Below are 19,861 nucleotides of genomic sequence, written 5' to 3' on the forward strand. Positions count from 1 at the left end.
AATGGAAGGTCCCCCTTTAAGACCCCGTAAGCCAAGCTTCAGTGAGTTTTACAAGTAACAGATGGTGACACTTTTCTTAGTCAAAAGAATGTTCTAAAATAGCCTCCAACGTCGCCACCTTTTTTTATATCCTATTTATGTGCAGGCAGCCGAATTTTTACGACTGGAGCTATAAAAAGTCTCTGTCGATGTATTTCTTCCTATCAGGATGGGCTAAGATAACCTAGCGGGAATATGATAATGGCCGCCTCCACTATATTTACTTTCATGAGAGATTACTTTTCCCACCATCCGAATGTAAAATATTGCAGAATTGCCTTGGAGAGCTGGAAATGTAAATGTGTTTTCCATAATTTATGTTAATCTCCTTCCTGTATGAATAGCCCAGCAGGACTGGTAGAGATAGACGATAAAATCACAAACGCAAATGAAACAGACATGAATGAAGTGCGACATAAGCTTTTATTGAGCCAAAAAAGTGAGTTTTATGCACAAAAAAAGCAGTAAAGTAAGTTGTGTCCTGTGCAGGGTTTTGCTGCAAATACTTTATAGTGGATGTAGATGAAGCGCTGAAAATAGAAAATATCTAGAACAACTTGGTGCCGCTGGTTTTGTTGGTCCACTGGAAAGCATCAACATTAATAGTACTGTATTATATTCCCCCATGGGACTGCATTGGGGAAGAGGCAGCTGTCATGGCATCCTAGAATGAGCTGTTGTGAACTCAAATATCCCAGCAGTCCCTGCGGTCCGCCTGCGCAAACATCGCCCTGATGAGTTACCTTAAAAGAAGTCAAGTCTTTACATAAGACAGTCTGTATGATGAAGGAATACTGCCTGTATGGCTGTCAACATGCTTGTTGACTGTTTCCATTAGTAACCCACGAAAACTTGGTGATCTTCAGTAGTTGATACCTTTTTAATGGCTAACTCATAATGATGACAAATGGCTAACGTTTCGAAGTGCAAAAGGCTCCTTTGTCAAAGCAAATTTGCTTTGACAAAGGAGCCTTTTGCGCTTCGAAACGTTAGCCATTTGTCATCATTATGAGTTAGCCATTAAAAAGGTATCAACTACTGAAGATCACCAAGTTTTCGTGTTTTTTTATATTTCCAACCCACTGGCTAACACGGTACAACAACGAACATTTTCCATTAGTAACCCAAACAGATATGAATGAATCTCGATTATAACGTAGGGGATTTGCTTTTACAGTAGACCTAGAGCCTATGAAAGGAGTTTCCCAAACTATTAAATTCATGACCTATCCTTATGATAGGATTATCAATTGATGATCTGTGACGGTCCCACATCCAGGACCCATGGGATCAGCTTTTTAAAGGGGCAGTTTTTCTGCTTCTCAGGTTACGCAATGTAATATTCATTGGGCACATGGCCTGATTGTAGCTCAATCCCATTCAAGTGAATAGGCTGAGCTTCAATACCAAGCACAACCACTGTACAAATGTCTGGTACTGTGCACTCACCCAAAAACACAACAACCTCTTCAAATAGCTGATCTGCGGAGGTCCCATGTATCAGACCCTTGCCAAGCTAAGGATCCTAGGGATAAGATATATACAACTTTGTGTTTCCTTATGTCTTAATGTACCATAGCAGCTCCTGTGAATTTATACTCTTCAGACTGCCAATGTCTTGTGAGCTTGCTACAGCCAGGACATGGCCTATTAAGCTATTGCTCTCTACAAGATGGCTGAGTCCATATAGAGAAGTACAAAGGAAATGACAGTAAATGTAAACATGTATTTTATCATGCATTGCATATTCAGATATGGTCACACCATAGAAGGTCTCAATATTATGGCCATGTAAGGTCTATAGGTAGAAGGACAAAAAAGAATAGAGATTACATGGTTCACTCTGTATATGCAGCAGCCATGCAGTTGTGCCCAGTGTTTTGTTGGAAGACGATAGCTAGAGATGGGCAAACCTGTTTTCTGTCAGTCAGTCAGTCAGTCATGACATTGGTGTGCCCATTTAACCTCTATGGTCCAATCACAGGCCTCACTGGTCCTCCAAAAACTATAGTGTCAACCAGAAGTGGACCCTGAGGGACTACAAGTGAGCCCAGGAGAGGTGAGAGGTGAGGTGTTTTGCTCCTCTATAACAACACGTGTGATGCACATCTGATTAAATGTACACTTCCAGGCTAGAGAGAGACACATACATGCATAGCCACTTTGTCAACTCTTCTCAATTGTCCATCATGGAGGGTAAGTCCTGGAGGACCTTTATGTCTCCATGGCAGATCCGAGAGCACATGCATGAAGAGGTATAATCTTCAACTATACCAAATTAGGCACAAAAATATCCAACAATACCAATTGTCAATGGCTCTTAGCACAGTATTTAGATCAGGAGTTCAATGTGGCTCAACAAGACAGAAGTCCACACATTATGTCAATTTCCAACACTTCCAGAAGACCGTCCAAAGCACCATATAATCTCAGGTCACTCTCTACCACCACCACTGAATGTCTAAGCATGTCTTACATCCACGGAGGCATTGAACAATTCCTTCTAAGACTCAGGCTGGAATTGTAGACCAGATATAATTATTTCTCTAGCAGACAATACATTGACATGGTATAACATTGAATTAACCCAAGTTTTTTCCATCTAAAAGCCCAAATGAGCAATAGTACCCTCAATACTCAAAATAACCCATTTTTGTAAACCATCAGGTGATTCAGTCAAGATTGCTAAAACATTCTTCTTATTGTATCTCTCCTTCAAGAAATATATATTGTGGACCTATATTACCATCAGGGATTGCATTAAGTAAGCACAGAAATGCGAAGCATGCCATCTCCATATCTGCACACATAACTGCAGATACAAGCCTACAAGTCCACCGATTCTGGGACGTATTTATTTGCCCACCCCCGTGGTGCCCTGTTGAAGCTGGGTCTTTGACACATGAGGTCCAGTCCACTGGTGGATTCTTCAATTTGAGCCTGAAGTTCTTCAAAAATATTTGGAGCTTCGCCACCATTAACTACAGATAAACTTCCAAAAGGGATCGGCGTTCTAAAAAAACAAAACAGGAAATATGGAGAATTAAAAATCTTATTGATTTATGCTGATATTGAATGGCGACCTATTGACCTCTATAGTCTACAGGCAGGGGGCTAGGTGGCCTAATAGTACAAATATGTCTTTGTACACAACCCATATTGGCAATTGTTGGCCCGTAAAGAGAGGGTGCCATCAAGTATATCTATTGGCAATATAATCCTGGATAGGGCTCCACTTTTACGCACAGGAATATTAGCAATTGAGTAGGGTGTTACTCTCTTCTACTAAGCCCCTTCCTCCAACAAATGGTGGGAAGGAAACAAGCAATCAAGCCTGGACCCTCAGGTCTTGGAAATTTAGGTAATGGCGAAAGAACAACAGATAAGAATCTTATAGGTCCTACCTCCGCATTAGTAACAGATTAAGCAGTTATGGTAAAGTCATGGGTAAACTCGTAGGAAATGGATAGATATGGTGTACCCAAGAATGGGAGAGATCCCATTTTTATTTTTTTCTAGTGACCCATTTTTCTTCCATCAATTTTAATTCACATTAATAAACATGGAGACGAGCATTAAACAAGAACAGAACATCTTGCCATGATGGCAGCCATATTGGTTGGTATCTTATTCTCAATTTACTAAGAAGCAACCAAATAGAATATTTCGACAGAATATATCTCAAGGATCTACATATAGATTAGCATATAGTTATATTAAACCCTTTAAAACATACCTGTTAAATGCCCGGTATGAGACGTTGAGAGGCGTTTCTGGGGGAGGTGGAAGTGACTCAGTTACAGGTATGGCAGCCTCAACAGTATAGCTTTCTACCCATGGTGATCGGTAGGATTTTGGGATGGCGGTACTGTTGAATTTTTCATATGGAACTCCTTTCCATGGTCCAGCATAACCTGTGATTAAAATTAATAATCTAAATGAGAAAGGATCATACAACGCATGTAAGCAAACCTGAAGTCAAAGAATCTTCAAAAGAATCAACATTAAGTTCTTAAAGAGAACCTTTTACCACCTCCAACAAGTCCTGCTTTTTACATCATTTAATAGCTGCTGCTCCACTGATTCTGGCACAGTTGAAATTTCTTTCTCTAGCCCCCACCATACCTGAGCAATCATTGGTGTTAGTTTTGTTGTCCCATATACTTAATTAGTCTCTGTACTGTCATGGGGTGGTGTCAGGCAGGAGCAGACAAGGGTTGTGATCCTGAGCTCTGGTACTGGCTGTCTTTGATTGGAGCTCTGTACCACCCATCTGACATTATAGAGTTTATATAGCACATCAGGCATCAAAACTAACTGCACTTGTTGTTCAGGAATGGTGGGGGCTAGAGAGAAAATTCTATCTGTGCCGAAATCAGTGGAACAGCATTAACAGATACTAAGATCTTGAATTGGTGACGGTGGTGATAGGTCCTTTTTAAAGGGGTTGTGTCTGGGCATACTCTCCTATATCTAGAGCTCCATTGTTCCTTCCCGATCCCCATTCCATCATGTGCTGGGGCTTGCAGTGCCAGAAGCCTCAAGGCTCATCTAACTGCTGAGCCCAATCACTAGCCTTATTGGTTACTTACCAGCGACCACTAAGGTCACTGATTGGTTTTGGCGGTCATATGAGCCTTACAGCTTACGAATACTTTTTAAAAATCTTTTACACCCACCCTGACAATCCCACAGGTAGCCCCAAATCCTGGACAACCCCTTACTGACACAACCTATTTTGGTTTTCAGGGTGAGGCACACTTTTTTCATTTTATCCAACCTTGCCATTCTGGAAGCCATTAGTTTATTATGGCTTATTACTTTTCATTCATGTTGCCATATGACAAATTGATTTTGCCTTCACAACTTGACAAATTGTCAAGTTTTTAATGGAAAAATTTAGAAATAATTGTAAATCATTGAGAAAAAAAATAGTATTTTTTTTAGGAAGGGGAAGTAGAAAAAAATTCTTCAATCTCTGGGATTTTTTGTTTCATTTTTACAGTGTTCACTGTGTGCTAGAAAATGACATTTAGCTTTATCCCGTGGGTCATTACAATTCCAGCGATATCCATTGTACAAAGGTTGTTTTTTTTTAAACTTTTTGCTACTTTTGCACAATTATATATTTTGTTTTTGCTTTGTCATATTCTAAGAGCAAACACTTCTTCATTTTTCAATTGAATTTATGTAAGATGATACCAATACAGGTTTTGTTTAGGGTTGGTTCACACTACCATTGAACATCCACCATGTTTTTACATTAGAGTCAATGGGAACGGACAGACAGAGGGGACTCTATGTTTATCCATTACTCTTCTACCATTAATGTCTGTTGAGGGATGACAGTAACTGACATTAATAACGGTAATCTGTAATCTGCATGTATCTGTAAGGCTTCATTCAGATCACATTACTTGCATCCATTTAGCTGATCTGTATAACAAATGCAGAAAATGAACGCAAACGGATTAAAAAAACAAAAAGCGGATCCGAATATATATATATTTTTGACAACACAAAAATATAATATATCATACTTGTGTGTCCATTCATAAAAATGGGCAAAAATGGATCAGCTCTTTTTTTCTTTTTTTTTAACATTAACGTCTATATGGACGATTGGTCATCCATGTGCATCCATTTTTTTGCATCTGTTAAACAGATCTGCTGAATGGATGTACAAAACGTGATGTGAGTGAAGCCTAAGACTGGTACAAGAAACTGGAATTACCTGGAGCGATAACATCTGGGTTTAGAGACATCTTCATCTGTAAAACCTTTGGAGATTTCTTGGGAACGTTGGGAGGAGTTCTGCTGCTTCCGCTTCCTGGGAGTATGTGTATTTCTGAGCGGAAGTTTTCTTTTCCATCGCCCCCTCCTGTTCCAGATACATCATTGGCAATTGTCTGAGCAGCATTAATGGCATTCATATGTGCCCCTGCCTGGTAAGAAGAAAATACTGATCAAGAAGACTTGTTGGTGGAAGTTTTCTGTTTTGTGTTTACGGATTCTGTGTCCTGTCCTACTGTCCCGGTTGTTGGGGCTTCAACTTATCTGTGTCCAGAGGATGCAGATAAGTTGAATACAATGGTGAAGCAGGAACCGTCCGCCCCCTGCTTCACCATTCAGCCCCTCGGCCTCTGGAGCTAAAGGCTCTTGTGATGACGTCACTCACTTAGTCCCTGCAGCTCCCTGAAGACTCCGGGAGGGGGACATTACACTGTGGGGGTCGCTGAACGGGGACATTAAACTCGGGGCAGTTGAAGGGGGGATATTAAACTATGGGTGCACCAGGAGAAGGATTTTATACTGTGGGGGCATATAATATTGGGGTGACTGAAGGAGCATTATACTGTGTGGGAGCACAAAGAGAGATGGATGGGAATGATCGGAGTTAACGTAGAAGTGGGTGGAGCTAAAGTTGCTGCAGATATTCTATCTCTCTTTCTGTCCTTTGAAAGTTGGGAGATGTTTACAGCTTCTATGCAAACTATGCATCTCCATAGTAACAGACTGCAAACAAACCTTGTGTAGCCATATCCTACAGTTACACTGCCATTACTTTGTGCCAAATGAATGTAAGTAATAAATGGAGACAAATAGAACTCTGCGACCACGGCGATGCATAGGTGTGCATAAATACTAATTTTATTAAGATTATCTTCTGTTCTGATGAACTGGAGCAATACAATGACATATAGAAATGTGCAGCGTTCTCCTGTAGATACTTACATTGATGCGATTTGTGGGGTACTCAAACGTAAACCTCTGCGCGCGCTTCTGTCGCTCCAGGTACATGCAGGAGCCGCGGTTGCGCTGTAAAGAGAGCTCCTCCATCATTAAATCCTGAGGGATGCTAACTTTTTTACCCAGGTCTAACAGAGGCGCTGAAAAAAATAATAGTCCATTTAACGTGGTGTCGAGATCTATACCAAAATTCCAACACAAGATGGCGACATTTACCTTTCTAAGACCCAGACATTCCACATTAAGTAAAATATGGCCGCCTTTATCAGAAGCAGCAATACGTTGCTGGACCTACACTTTCTTGCACCAGGAGCAAAGGATCGGTTTGCTGCCCTAGCCCTGAATTTAAACACACTGACCACGGCAAAGTGTCTTGTTGGTGCCCCTTTGGCATTCAGCACCCGTGACACATGTCCTGTTGCCTCCCCACAGGTTACACCCCTCCCAGGAGTACTGAATATAGAGGTCACTTATGGCGCCTTCCATACCGGATTTGGCAGTATGATAAGAAACCATGTGCTTTACTTGTCAGGGCCAGCACCAAAAACTGGAGTTAACTGCGATGCACATGGTACCCTAATTCTTTGTGCCTGATACACCTCGAAAAGCAGGTTTTATTGAGCTGGGAATTTACTATGCATCCAAATTTTGTCTCAAATTGTGCCAAAATTAAGTTCCTAATGTGAGGTAAAAAGTAATAAGAGGAGTCTAAAATGCAGAAGTTTTGGCACAAATTACTGGTGTAAATCTACGCCTGCCGTGCAGTGTCATAAAGATGAAAAAAGGTTTTAATGTGGCTATAAAATGTGTTATGGCAAATGCTCCAATGTCCTGCCATCAGCAGTTGGCGTCAGGCCGGAGGGCCGTACATTTCAGAATATAATATGTTTATGAAGATCAGCTTGTGATGCCAGTATCAATGTTATAGGGGATTGTTGCAGGGCTTAAAGAGGTTCTCCAGGAGTTAAATATTGATGACATTTCCATAGGATATGTCATTATAAGACAATTGCTGGGGGTCCGACACCTGGCACCCTGCCGATCAGCTGTTTGTGCAGGTGCCATTTCTGCCGAAAAGGGCTGTGACATCATGTTTGGTTCACATGACCTGTTTCCAGCTCAGTCCCTTTCATATAAAGGGGACTGAGATGCAATGGACTGAGAGGTCAGTATTATAAAACATCAATACTGTCCTGGATTTAGCGGGACAGTCCCAGAATTTTGTTGCTGTCCCATGTGCCAGAAGCTTCAGCTTGAGTACCACTGTGAGGTAACTTTTAGGGAACAAGGCAAGGTGAGTGTCACTTTACATTTTATTGCGCGATTTGTTGTGGGACCACAACAAGGAGAGCATTATAGTGGGGGCAAAAAAAGGGAGCAATATAGTACAGGGGCTAAAATGAGGGAGCATTATCGTGAGTGGTGGCCACAAAGAGGGGACATTATACTGTGGGGGCCACGAGAGGAACATTAAATTGCGTCATGGGTCATTGGAGGAACCATGTGAAGCCACAAAGGTCATGACACTGACTGTATGGGGGCGCTAAAGGGGCTTTGTGCTGTTTAAGGGGCATAAAGGGACAGGGTGGCGCCAAGCGAGACATGGGGAGATTAGAATTGGGACGTATTATATGTAAATTTGCCCCTCCGAAAGTTAAATTGCACATGGTAGGTGGGAACCTATTACATATTTGCTTTGGCGCCCAGTCGCTCCAGGTTATGGCTCCAGCTGCTGCGATAACTCTTACAATTTACTTTTCAGACTTTTTTTTCTCTCGATCTTACCTTCGCCTCTTATTTCCCTGACTATGGCTGATGCCAGGCCCTTCCTCTCCTTCACCAGGTCTGCGTATGTGGGAAACATTGTCCAGGCTGGGAATAAAGAAGAATAATTATAATATGGCATAATTGAATATAATCTGTTTATTACCGCCAGACAATATTATCTCTTGTCATACACACAGGAAAAAGCAAAGATGGGAAAGTCATGTCACCAAGGAGGGATTAGGAAGAGCGGCGCTGAGAAAGTGCCGGGTAAGCAATTCTGCCTTTGATGGTGGATGACATCATATTCTGTTTGTGAGAGGCTTATTACAGGTAAATTGCCTGAAAATGGAGTCATTGTTAGCTTTGGTCTGTACATAATATATGATAATTGTGGAGGGTGAATAATGGTCTAGACAGGCCTATTCGCATATATATATATATATATATATATATATATATATATATATATGTATATATTATACACACACATATCATGTCTATCAGTACCCAGGCCTAGTGTTGCCACATAGGGTTTACCAAAGAAAAATAAAAAATACAGACATATACAGAGAGATTAACGCAAAATTTTGCCAACCGTAAAAGTAAATAGAAGACAGTCCAGCTCCCCAATGGTCAGTATACTTATACTAATATATATTTTCATGCAAACTAAAATCCAGAATTCGTCAATAATAAAAACTCATCTTTATTCAAATCATGTTAACATAAAATCCCCATTTTCACCTTACGCATTTCTGACCAGCAGTACAGTCCTCATTCATGGTCTAGCTTCTGTGTATGACACAACAGACATATATAGGCCTATCAGCAAGGGGTGTATACTGATACCGACTAATACAAACACACAGAAAGGAAAAAATTCACATTAAACAAGTTATTGGGACTATAGACAACCCTGTTCAGACATGTGCATAAGATCTGACCTATTGGTACCCTCTTCAGTTATCCAGTATAGAGAGTCTTAATATAAAACGCAGCCTTTTCGAGTAGGACGCATCTCTAATTCCTTGCTTAAAGTAGATATTGTCTGTCCATGGCCACAACATACTTACCGTACTTTTGGCGATGCCATGGTGACTATTGCAGAATGATGCCATGATGAATTTTACCTTCTACAAGTAAACAAGCAGTGTTTCCCCGTTCCTCTTTCCACTGCCATTCCATTGGCAGGGTCTCGGGCCTCTCCCCCAGTCTATGTTTGCGAGGCCGCACATGACGACCGAGGCCACATGATGGGTCACTGATGTCATTGTTGGGGCACCAAAACCAGATACCAGTGGAGAAGAAGGAGGACTTGCCACTGGAGTCGCTGGAAGGAAAAACAGTGAGCAACACTTTATTTTATACAATTTCTGATCATAGGCCTGAACGCCTCCTTCATCCTTGGGGACCATGACGTCACCCAGAATAAGTTTCTGAGGGAGCGAGAGATGCCATGAGGCAGCACAGGAGAGATGAGGCTCGGTGAGTGTAGGTGGCTATTACATTTCTGCACCTCCGGAGTACCAGGTTTTTGGCCTGAAGACTTGGACGGGTTGGCCTTTATAACTGTATGGACATATGAACATGCTCTGCTCGCTGATACCTTTGAAGCCTATAACAGAACAGAGAGCTGTAAAGTCCCTGAAATACCATAAAAGACTAAGAGCGACATGTAGGAGTCCAGGAGAAGGTGGTGAGATGACATTACTGAATTGCCACCTGGGAGAGACTTCGGATGCTTCACTCATAGAGGATTGGGGTAAGGGGAGTATACTTGTAAAAGGATGTTAAGGGGGCACTTATATATGAAAAGTGACTTTTAATAAAAAGGCCACCAGGGAACCATTACTTACTGCCTAATGTGGAGTTGACTATTTCAGGACTATTGTTAATAAGGCTGGGGAAACAATTATGTATCAGGGGTATTATATACAAGACAGGGGGAGCTATTATTTATAAGGCCAAGGGAACTATTATATATTCGATTTAATAGGGTGGACTGTTATTTATAGTGGGGACTTTTTATTAGAAGAAGGGACTCTTATTTATATGTGGGGTCTATTATTTATAATAGAGACTTTTATTAATAAGGGGATAATCAGCGGCGCCCCCTTGGATTCTGCAATATAGAGAGATGCTCATTTCTGCTCATGTCAGATATAGACCTGAACCCAAGTTATTGGAGGGGAACATTTCAATTTTTGCCTCAGGCAGCAGAAAATCTAGAATTGTCCCTGGTACTGGGTGTTGTTAGAGAGTGGGCCCAGATTGACACTGATCATAGATCACCACAGCTATGTAGTGGTAAAGCTGCAGGTTTTGCTCTGTGATATCAAATGGAGAGGCTGTAAATCTTGTGATGGGCTTAATATAGATGTACATGATACTCTCTAGACAGGAAGACATGTGTGATTTAGTCCTTGGCTGCCTTTACAACAAACTATCATCTCATCCCTAAGCACATTCTTATTTAATTGTATTATTGTTAATATATTTTATATTTTTTATGATGGGCAGGTAACATTGGGGTAAAGTTTGATACAGACTGCCGAGCCTTTACAACAAAGTATTATCCCATCCCCATGGGATCTTTGAGGTATGTTCACATCTGCCTCCTAGGCTTTGTACAGACATCTAGTGCAGGGTTTAAAATCGTGGACCAAAAAAGTCCTGTAAGCAAAACTTTTTGTCCAGTGAAATCACAAGATACCTGACAGAGCCCATTATAGTCATTGGGGTCCCACAGGATTTGTTATTGCACCACATCAGACAGATCTGTCTTGAAGAGGTATTCCCATCTCAATGATCCTATCTATACATCTAGTTTATGTAAATTCAAGAGTTTTCTTCAACACATTGCTTTAGTAATGCTGCTTTGTTTGCCTGCTACATGAACTTATTCCTCCTATTGAGTACACATCATTGTCAAGGAACCCAGCTTGTATCTCTCCATATCTAGGCTTATAGGATGAATGTTGTGACTCTCTGGAGGGGAGGGGGGCTGAGTTCTCTGTATTACTTTCAGGATTGTTATCTTCTGCATCTGGGTAATCATGTCAGATAATTGTAATTTGTTGATAAGCACTTGGACATAGCTTGCTATGTAAACACAAAAATAATATTGAGTTTACTACACGTCCATTGTCAGTCCTAGCAACATGTAAGTGTCCGCTACATGTGTAACGTAATATACATTTACTGTGCATATTATTTGATCTGAATTTATATTTTCTATTTTTATTAATGATTTCTATTAATTGACTCTCATGGTAAAGACAATGTCTATACCTAGTGAGGTACTTCATAGTGTCCTGACCATCAAACAGTCAAAGCCTTCCCCCCAGCTTGTGGAAGAATACAGAAAGATACAGCAGGCAAAGCTCATGAGAGAGGGAGAAGGGAAACTCCCTTTAATATTTAGTCCTTCAACTCTTTCTTTGATGGAATAGAAGAACCGATGAAAAATTATACAGATTTCTTGATGTTATTTCTATAGTAATAAGATAGGGAAGCAGCATTGAGGTAAGTTTGATACTGACTGTGGAGTGCACTTCAAGGTTATATCCCTAGCCACAGTACTCTGTTATTGTAGCTTAAGAAACAATATAAAACCCCCTTTAATCTAATATGTTGACATCAAGGACTTGATACTGTAAGTTGTCTTCACCAAACATGTAATGTCCATTTCACAGCTTTGAGCTTGTCCCAGATTTCATTCCAGATATTGGATCATACAGATTTCCAGAATGGCTGGATAAAGATCTGTGAGACATTGAGAATGTGCTGAGCCCTGCACAATGACGTCTTATGGCCTTCTTCATTACAGCCGAGCGTGGAGGGCAACTGGATTATACCCTAGTGTCCATAACACACAATGTACTCATAGCTATTTATAGGAGGTATTAAGGGTTAAATGTCTATGCCGAGAGTCAATTATAGAAACATGGAAATATAGTAATGTTTGTTGTTATGTAGTTAGTACGAGGACACGGGGCATTAGCAATACCCTAATGTATAGCCTGTACGATGGCCGAAACATGATGCAGACTGTCAGTATTCCCCTCCATCACATGTAGCCCCCATCTCTTGGGCTGTGTTACAGTTGGGCATGTTTAAGTGTTAATTTTATCTATGGTATGTTACTATTGTATATATGTGTACAGTGCTATATGAGTTCTATCGCTGAGTGATATATTGGTGTAATGCTGAAATGTATGTATATTTCAGTGCAGGTAGTCGCTGGGACAGGACAGGCAGACGTATACTGTGAGGCAGTGCACATGTTACTTTAATGTACACTACAGGGACATCAACCAGGGAGAAACCATTGCAGGGAGATATCTGAGCAGCAGGTCATGTCAAAAGGGAGCCAAGGGGTGTGGGTAACATGAATGCATAGAGATAAGCACCATATACAGAATAAGAGCAGATACTGAGAATTACACCCAGTATACAGGACAAGAGAAGTGGTACTGTGCACTATCCATATATGCAGGACAAGAGAAGTGGTACTGTGCACTGTCCACATATACAGGACAAGAGAGTGGTACTGTGCACTATCCATATATGCAGGAAAAGAGAAGTGGTACTGTGCACTGTCCACATTTACAGGACAAGAGAGTGGTACTGTGCACTATCCATATATGCAGGAAAAGAGAAGTGGTACTGTGCACTATCCATATATGCAGGACAAGAGAAGTGGTACTGTGCACTATCCATATATGCAGGACAAGAGAAGTGGTACTGTGCACTGTCCACATTTACAGGACAAGAGAGTGGTACTGTGCACTATCCATATATGCAGGAAAAGAGAAGTGGTACTGTGCACTATCCATATATGCAGGACAAGAGAAGTGGTACTGTGCACTGTCCACATTTACAGGACAAGAGAGTGGTACTGTGCACTATCCATATATGCAGGAAAAGAGAAGTGGTACTGTGCACTATCCATATATGCAGGACAAGAGAAGTGGTACTGTGCACTGTCCATATATGCAGGACAAGAGACGTGGTACTGTGCACTGTCCATATATGCAGGACAAGAGAAGTGGTACTGTGCACTGTCCATATATGCAGGACAAGAGAAGTGGTACTGTGCACTATCCATATATGCAGGGCAAGAGAAGTGATACTGTGCACTATCCATATATGCAGGACAAGAGAAGTGGTACTGTGCACTGTCCATATATAGAGGACAAGAGAAGTGGTACTGTGCACTGTCCATATATGCAGGACAAGAGAAGTGGTACTGTGCACTGTCCATATATACAGGACAAGAGACGTGGTACTGTGCATTGTCCATATATGCAGGACAAGAGAAGTGGTACTGTGCACTATCCATATATGCAGGACAAGAGAAGTGGTACTGTGCACTATCCATATATGCAGGACAAGAGAAGTGGTACTGTGCACTATCCATATATGCAGGAAAAGAGAAGTGGTACTGTGCACTGTCCATATATAGAGGACAAGAGAAGTGGTACTGTGCACTGTCCATATATGCAGGACAAGAGAAGTGATACTGTGCACTGTCCATATATACAGGACAAGAGACGTGGTACTGTGCATTGTCCATATATGCAGGACAAGAGAAGTGGTACTGTGCACTATCCATATATGCAGGACAAGAGAAGTGGTACTGTGCACTATCCATATATGCAGGACAAGAGAAGTGGTACTGTGCACTATCCATATATGCAGGAAAAGAGAAGTGGTACTGTGCACTGTCCATATATAGAGGACAAGAGAAGTGGTACTGTGCACTGTCCATATATACAGGACAAGAGAAGTGGTACTGTGCACTGTCCATATATGCAGGACAAGAGAAGTGGTACTGTGCACTATCCATATATGCAGGACAAGAGAAGTGGTACTGTGCACTGTCCATATATGCAGGACAAGAGAAGTGGTACTGTGCACTGTCCATATATGCAGGACAAGAGAAGTGGTACTGTGCACTGTCCATATATGCAGGACAAGAGAAGTGGTACTGTGCACTGTCCATATATACAGGACAAGAGAAGTGGTACTGTGCACTGTCCATATATACAGGACAAGAGAAGTGGTACTGTGCACTGTCCATATATGCAGGACAAGAGAAGTGGTACTGTGCAATGTCCATATATACAGGACGAGAGAAGTGGTACTGTGCATTGACTGTACATACAAACAATAGGAGTCATACTGCACCTTGGCTATATAAAGGGCAGACGCACATCACACAACACGTATACACACGCACAACACACTAGGACTCACAGCAAACATATACAACTCACACACACCCTTTACTCTTGCCCTTTATCTATTCCTGTTTGTAGTTTTCTTACTCTTTTGACTCAAGGATCTATTGGTTATGTGATATAATCCCATGATGGGATATCCCTGCAGAGGTCCTTCAGTCAAACGAAGAAGAAAACTATGGACGGAAGGATCCTCTACACATCAGTATATACAGGGATTGCTATAGACTACAGTTATATACTCCTTCTCCTCACATATACAGATGTGTAAGACAGAAAGCTCATCTGCCACCCCCTGTAGTCTTGGGAACGCCCCACCAGAGTTTGGAGACTCACCTCACCTTATGGATGGTGCGGCCCAGGATGCCATCCTTTTGTGGGGCACAGGAACTTATCACTCAGAGGGCCAATAGATAATGGAAGGACTGGCTTAAATTGAACCATGTGCAGGGAAACCACAATCTTCCCACCGGCTCTTTTAAGCTTTCCATCAATGTCTCATATACATTTGGTTGACATTTCTGCTGCCTCTTACTCCTACATACTTAGCTTGGCACAGCATGCACATCCAGTATATTCAATGGAGAGTAACCTTTGTTAGATTGCTTTGGTAGTGGTTTATTTCCCCTTATAATAAAAGTACTGTTCATGTTGAATCCCGGCCCTTCTCTCTGGCTGGTCCTGCACCTATAAATCATAAAGAGACAGCTTGCCCTGCTTCTGAATAGAGACAGATGAGATACTATGTTGGCCGTCACACATCATGACAGTTCTTCTAGCTCTCCCATTTACCAAAACATCAACTAAGGCCCAGTTCACATCTGCGTTTGGATTTCCATTCGGGGAGTCCACTTGAAGACCCCCCAAAACAGAAACCTATACACATAAAAAAGCGGTTACCTCGGAAACCCGCGGACCCCATTTCCTGCACGCAGCACTTTTCTCTCTTCATATTTCATCCGGAAACTGAGCAGAAACCACATGGACCCCATTATAGTCTATGGGGTCCACAGGTTTCCTTAGGTACTGTAACTGCTTTTCTATGCGGATAGGTTTCCATTCAGGGGTCCCCAGGCGGACTCTCCGAACGCAGATGTGAATAGGGCCAAACTACCCATTGTTTCTGGTTGGCATTAACATCCATAGCTCTGGAAGTCCCTGCGGCACATGACCACGGAAGTCAATTAGCAGTCTCAGTGACCTAAATGAACCGAAACATCACTTGCACATGTCACCTGTGGCTTCCCGTGTCCTTTCCATCGGCCGCTGACTTACCTCATGTGCAGAGGGAACTTCCATCAAAACAAGACACCAGACCACAGTGGGAGACACTGGAGCCCTGGAGCAGGTCATTATGTTTGTTTATTTTCACTTTCCCCGCCTCATATAAAAAAAAATTGTTATCTTGGACAATCCCTTTAAGTAATTAACTTATATTGCTTATTTATTTGTGTTATTGTTATTAGTTAACTTCATGGCACAGTATTATTGTGACACCATCTGCACATAGACTATATATTATTCTAGGAGATTTATTTCGGGTAATACATCATTGGAGTTATTTGGCATATGTAGATATATTTATGACACTCGCCACTATATTATTGTTGTGGTATATACTGTATTGTACAGATATATTTCCCCATGTGTTATGCTGTTTCCTTTATGATTCTTACAATTGTCTATATTATATGTTGTAAATATGATAATGGGAGCCTTTTATAGCCCCAGACCTTTCTGGGGTGAATCCATACATAGCAACTTATTTCTGTATAGACTGTGTTAACCCCTTGATGCAGGATGATATATATGTATATTATTGGAGGGATGTAGGTTCCATAGGGTGCCATATATAGTATGCCAGTATTGCTGAATATGTAGCTCGCTGTGCTTAGCTCCATAAACACTGAATAGAATGGCAGGGCTAATGCACAACCATTAATGGCCTCCTACTGTAACTGGTGGGAATATGGTCCCCAGTTGTAGGGATTGGTTGGGGGCCCAACAGTAGGATCTCCAGCAATCTAGAATTTATCACCAATCCAAAGGCGAGATAATAGAGAGATGATAAATACTTCTGGAAGGAAAACCATCCTATTTTTTTGGAATTATAGAGACAATTGAGCAAATAAAAAAAACAAAAAACAGCCACTTATATACATGGCCAATTCATCTCAGCCAGATAGTGTCACCAAATAGCCATCAGAGGATCTTCATTTCATTAAGAAGTGGGGGGTCTTAGAAATATCAAATGTATACCCTACCCACACCTGTATAATAATCTCAAGACTTCTTACAGCCATGACTCACCTCACAGAGTTTACTGTCCAGGCATTCTTGGCTCCTTGGCTTTATGGGACATCTTTCCTAGAAAACAAATTCCCTATTCTACTGTCCTTAATTCTGTGTCATGGCATTGCTACAGGCGCACACCATGGCCCGCTCCTCATATATATATAGTTCTGCCATTGCTCCATATAGATAGCAGAAAAGGGAGGGGGGGGGGGGGACATGTATTATTATTGTCTCCATACATCACCTTTGTAAAAAGTTGCTAAGCAGGAATGTGTGACTTTTTAAATTCCATTGGTGCAAACATTTGGATTTGGTGTTTTTTATGCTACCCTTGGTGTGGAGGTATGGAGATGGTATGGTGTGGGGGTATGGAGAGGGTATGGTGGGGGTATGGGGTGGGGGTATGGAGAAGGTATGGTGGGGGTATGGAGAGGGTGTGGTGGGGAGTATGGAGAGGGTATGATGAGGGTATGGTGTGGGGGTATGAGAGGGTATGGTTGGGGTTTAGTGGGGGGGTATGGAGAGGTATGGTATGGGGGTATGGAGAGGGTATAATGGGGATTTGATGTGGGGGTATGGAGAGGGTATGGTTGGATTTAGTGTGGGGGGGTATGGATAGGGTATGCTGGGGGTTTGATGTGGGGGTATGGAGAGGGTATGGTTGGATTTAGTGTGGGGGGGTATGGATAGGGTATGCTGGGGGTTTGATGGGGGGGTATGGAGAGGGTATGGTGGGGGGGTGTCCATCGGCCAATGCTAGATTTATGACAATTTTTTTTGACTGATGATTAAAATTTACTCTGGCTCCACCTGCCTTAGATATATGTCACATGGACTACTGGAAGATGCACTTAATATCTGACAAGATATTAAGTTTACACCAATATCAGGGCTCTGTGTACAGTCCTCAGTGCCCCATAAAATAAAAGTTCACATAATATCTCTAAAACTATGCATCATGCCACAATTATAATTCCACAATTTATGGGTGATAGAGACCCCTAACAATACTGGTTCTGGAGTGTAGGAACACACTGGACAAACATGGGGAGAACATACAAACTCCAAGCAGGTATTGCACCATGTGAACCCCATTGCTAACCATGGCGGCTCTAATTGTAAATGTTACGGAAGTCAGACTGCTATAGTCATATAGATACATCCTCACCTGGTCTTGGTCAGCTAGAGGTCACCTATGGAAGGCTTATCTCCTCTTCAGATCTTGATATATTTTTGTATTCCTTTTATTCCGGTTTTCTTCTGTTGCTCACGTTCAGTCTTTTCTCTTCTCTAGGATAAGATACTTCTGGCTTATTCCCTGCTGTAGAACTTCTTGTATTACTAGCCTTAGTAGGTCTTGCATCTGCTTCTGTCGTTCTCCTTTTTAGTGCCCCCTCCGTCTGTGTTACTTTATTACGGTCTTCTTCTACTTCTTACTCTCCGTTCCGTCTACCCTCTAGTTCGCAACCTGGTCCCTCACTCTGTCTTCTCAGCCTTGCTTCTGTCTCAGGATATCTGTTGTGGGTCGTCCAGTCATGACATAATGTCACTATTACCGGCTGGTGAGGTAAAGTTAGCTCAGACCTCACTCCAAATGTAAAAACCATCATGGCTCTCTTCTTTCTAGCGTGACTTAAGTTTACAGTGTGTCCTATCTTGTTGCTAAGTGCAAAGAGGTGACAAACAAAAACCATTACCAAATGGAATATCAAGTACAACATTAATATCTGAAGATAATTACAATCACTTTTTTCCCCCAAACTTACTTTGTAAGGGAGTGTTCACATGTAGGAATATGGCGCTGATTTATCAAGCAGAAAAGTTCTACTTCAGGAATTGGAAGCAGATTTTTTCCTGTTTGTCAAAAACTGACAAAGATTTTGATGCTGAATTTGAGGCTAAATTTGGCGCGGCATTGGCATTCGGTCACGGCTTTCCACTGCTGATTAGGCCCAGAAAAATGGGGAGCAATAAATGGGAACCGGGGTGTCTTGAGCCACAGACTCCACAGCAAGGTCAAGTAGGATGCTTATTTATCTGGGTAGAATCTGTCGCTGATTCGGAGGCAGATTCCACACAAAATCAGAGTCAAATTCATACATGAGAACAGCCCCTAAATGTTGGTAGAAGACGCAAAGCATAAAAACACATGTCCCAGAATCTGGGAAAAGTAGGCTACAGAGAGACATCAGAGGAGGTGGAGAGGAACTGGGTAGAGGTAAGGTGGGCTTACGATGGAGGGGGATGTCTGAAGAAAATGTTAAAGCTCGTAGCAGGCCACAGCCAAAAAACGCTGCTGGAAAAACCATGGTGGAAACTCATCGCTGTGTTTCCCGTAGCAATTTCACAAAAAGTCCACAGAATTTTCCTCTCAGGACTTTCTGCCCCTATTATACCTAAAGGGGAAACTGCCGGTGTTTCGGTAGGAATAACTGACATCCTGCGATTTGCAAAAATACAAGCGTTTGTCAGATCGTGGCATCATTGGCATTGTAGGATATTTTCTGTAATGTGTCGATGGGATTAGCCAGAATCCCAACCACTGCAGATAATGTAAAAAACGACTTTACTCTACGCGGGGAAGAACATCCAGATCAGCATCACAACTTTGCTAAACCCGCTATCCTGATCTGTGCCACCAATGACTACCTATATTAGTGGCCAGTGTGTACCATATTATGTTATGGTTAGAAAGTCCATTATCAATAACCATATGTTATTAGGGAGTTCGGAGATAATCGCGTGGGGTTCATCATTATGGACAT

General features: G+C 41.8%; 1 protein-coding gene across 1 annotated transcript; it reads right to left on the reverse strand.

The window, feature by feature from the left end:
- Nucleotides 1–443: 443 nt before the first annotated feature.
- On the reverse strand, nucleotides 444–18,626 carry MYOZ3 (myozenin 3). The gene is made up of 6 exons (XM_075274945.1): nucleotides 18,265–18,626; nucleotides 8,575–8,661; nucleotides 6,775–6,929; nucleotides 5,774–5,984; nucleotides 3,776–3,953; nucleotides 444–3,052 (listed from the first exon to the last, which is right to left on the reverse strand). The coding sequence occupies exons 2-6, from the start codon at nucleotides 8,651–8,653 to the stop codon at nucleotides 2,866–2,868; spliced, it is 810 nt and encodes a 269-aa protein (XP_075131046.1). The 5' UTR covers nucleotides 8,654–8,661; nucleotides 18,265–18,626; the 3' UTR covers nucleotides 444–2,865.
- Nucleotides 18,627–19,861: the final 1,235 nt, after the last annotated feature.

This window comes from Leptodactylus fuscus, chromosome 5 (assembly GCF_031893055.1).
Source record: "Leptodactylus fuscus isolate aLepFus1 chromosome 5, aLepFus1.hap2, whole genome shotgun sequence".
Lineage (NCBI taxonomy): Eukaryota > Metazoa > Chordata > Amphibia > Anura > Leptodactylidae > Leptodactylus > Leptodactylus fuscus.

What these genes read in the sequence shown, in the direction of transcription:
- MYOZ3 (XM_075274945.1), bottom strand. Translation starts at nt 8,653, where the DNA reads ATGTTTCCCACATACGCAGACCTGGTGAAGGAGAGGAAGGGCCTGGCA. An exon ending in ACCCCACAAATCGCATCAAT is followed by an intron (nt 5,985 to 6,774) that starts GTAAGTATCTAC and finishes TCTTCTTACCAG; the next exon opens with GCAGGGGCACATATGAATGC. An exon ending in TCATACCGGGCATTTAACAG is followed by an intron (nt 3,053 to 3,775) that starts GTATGTTTTAAA and finishes TTGTTTTTTTAG; the next exon opens with AACGCCGATCCCTTTTGGAA.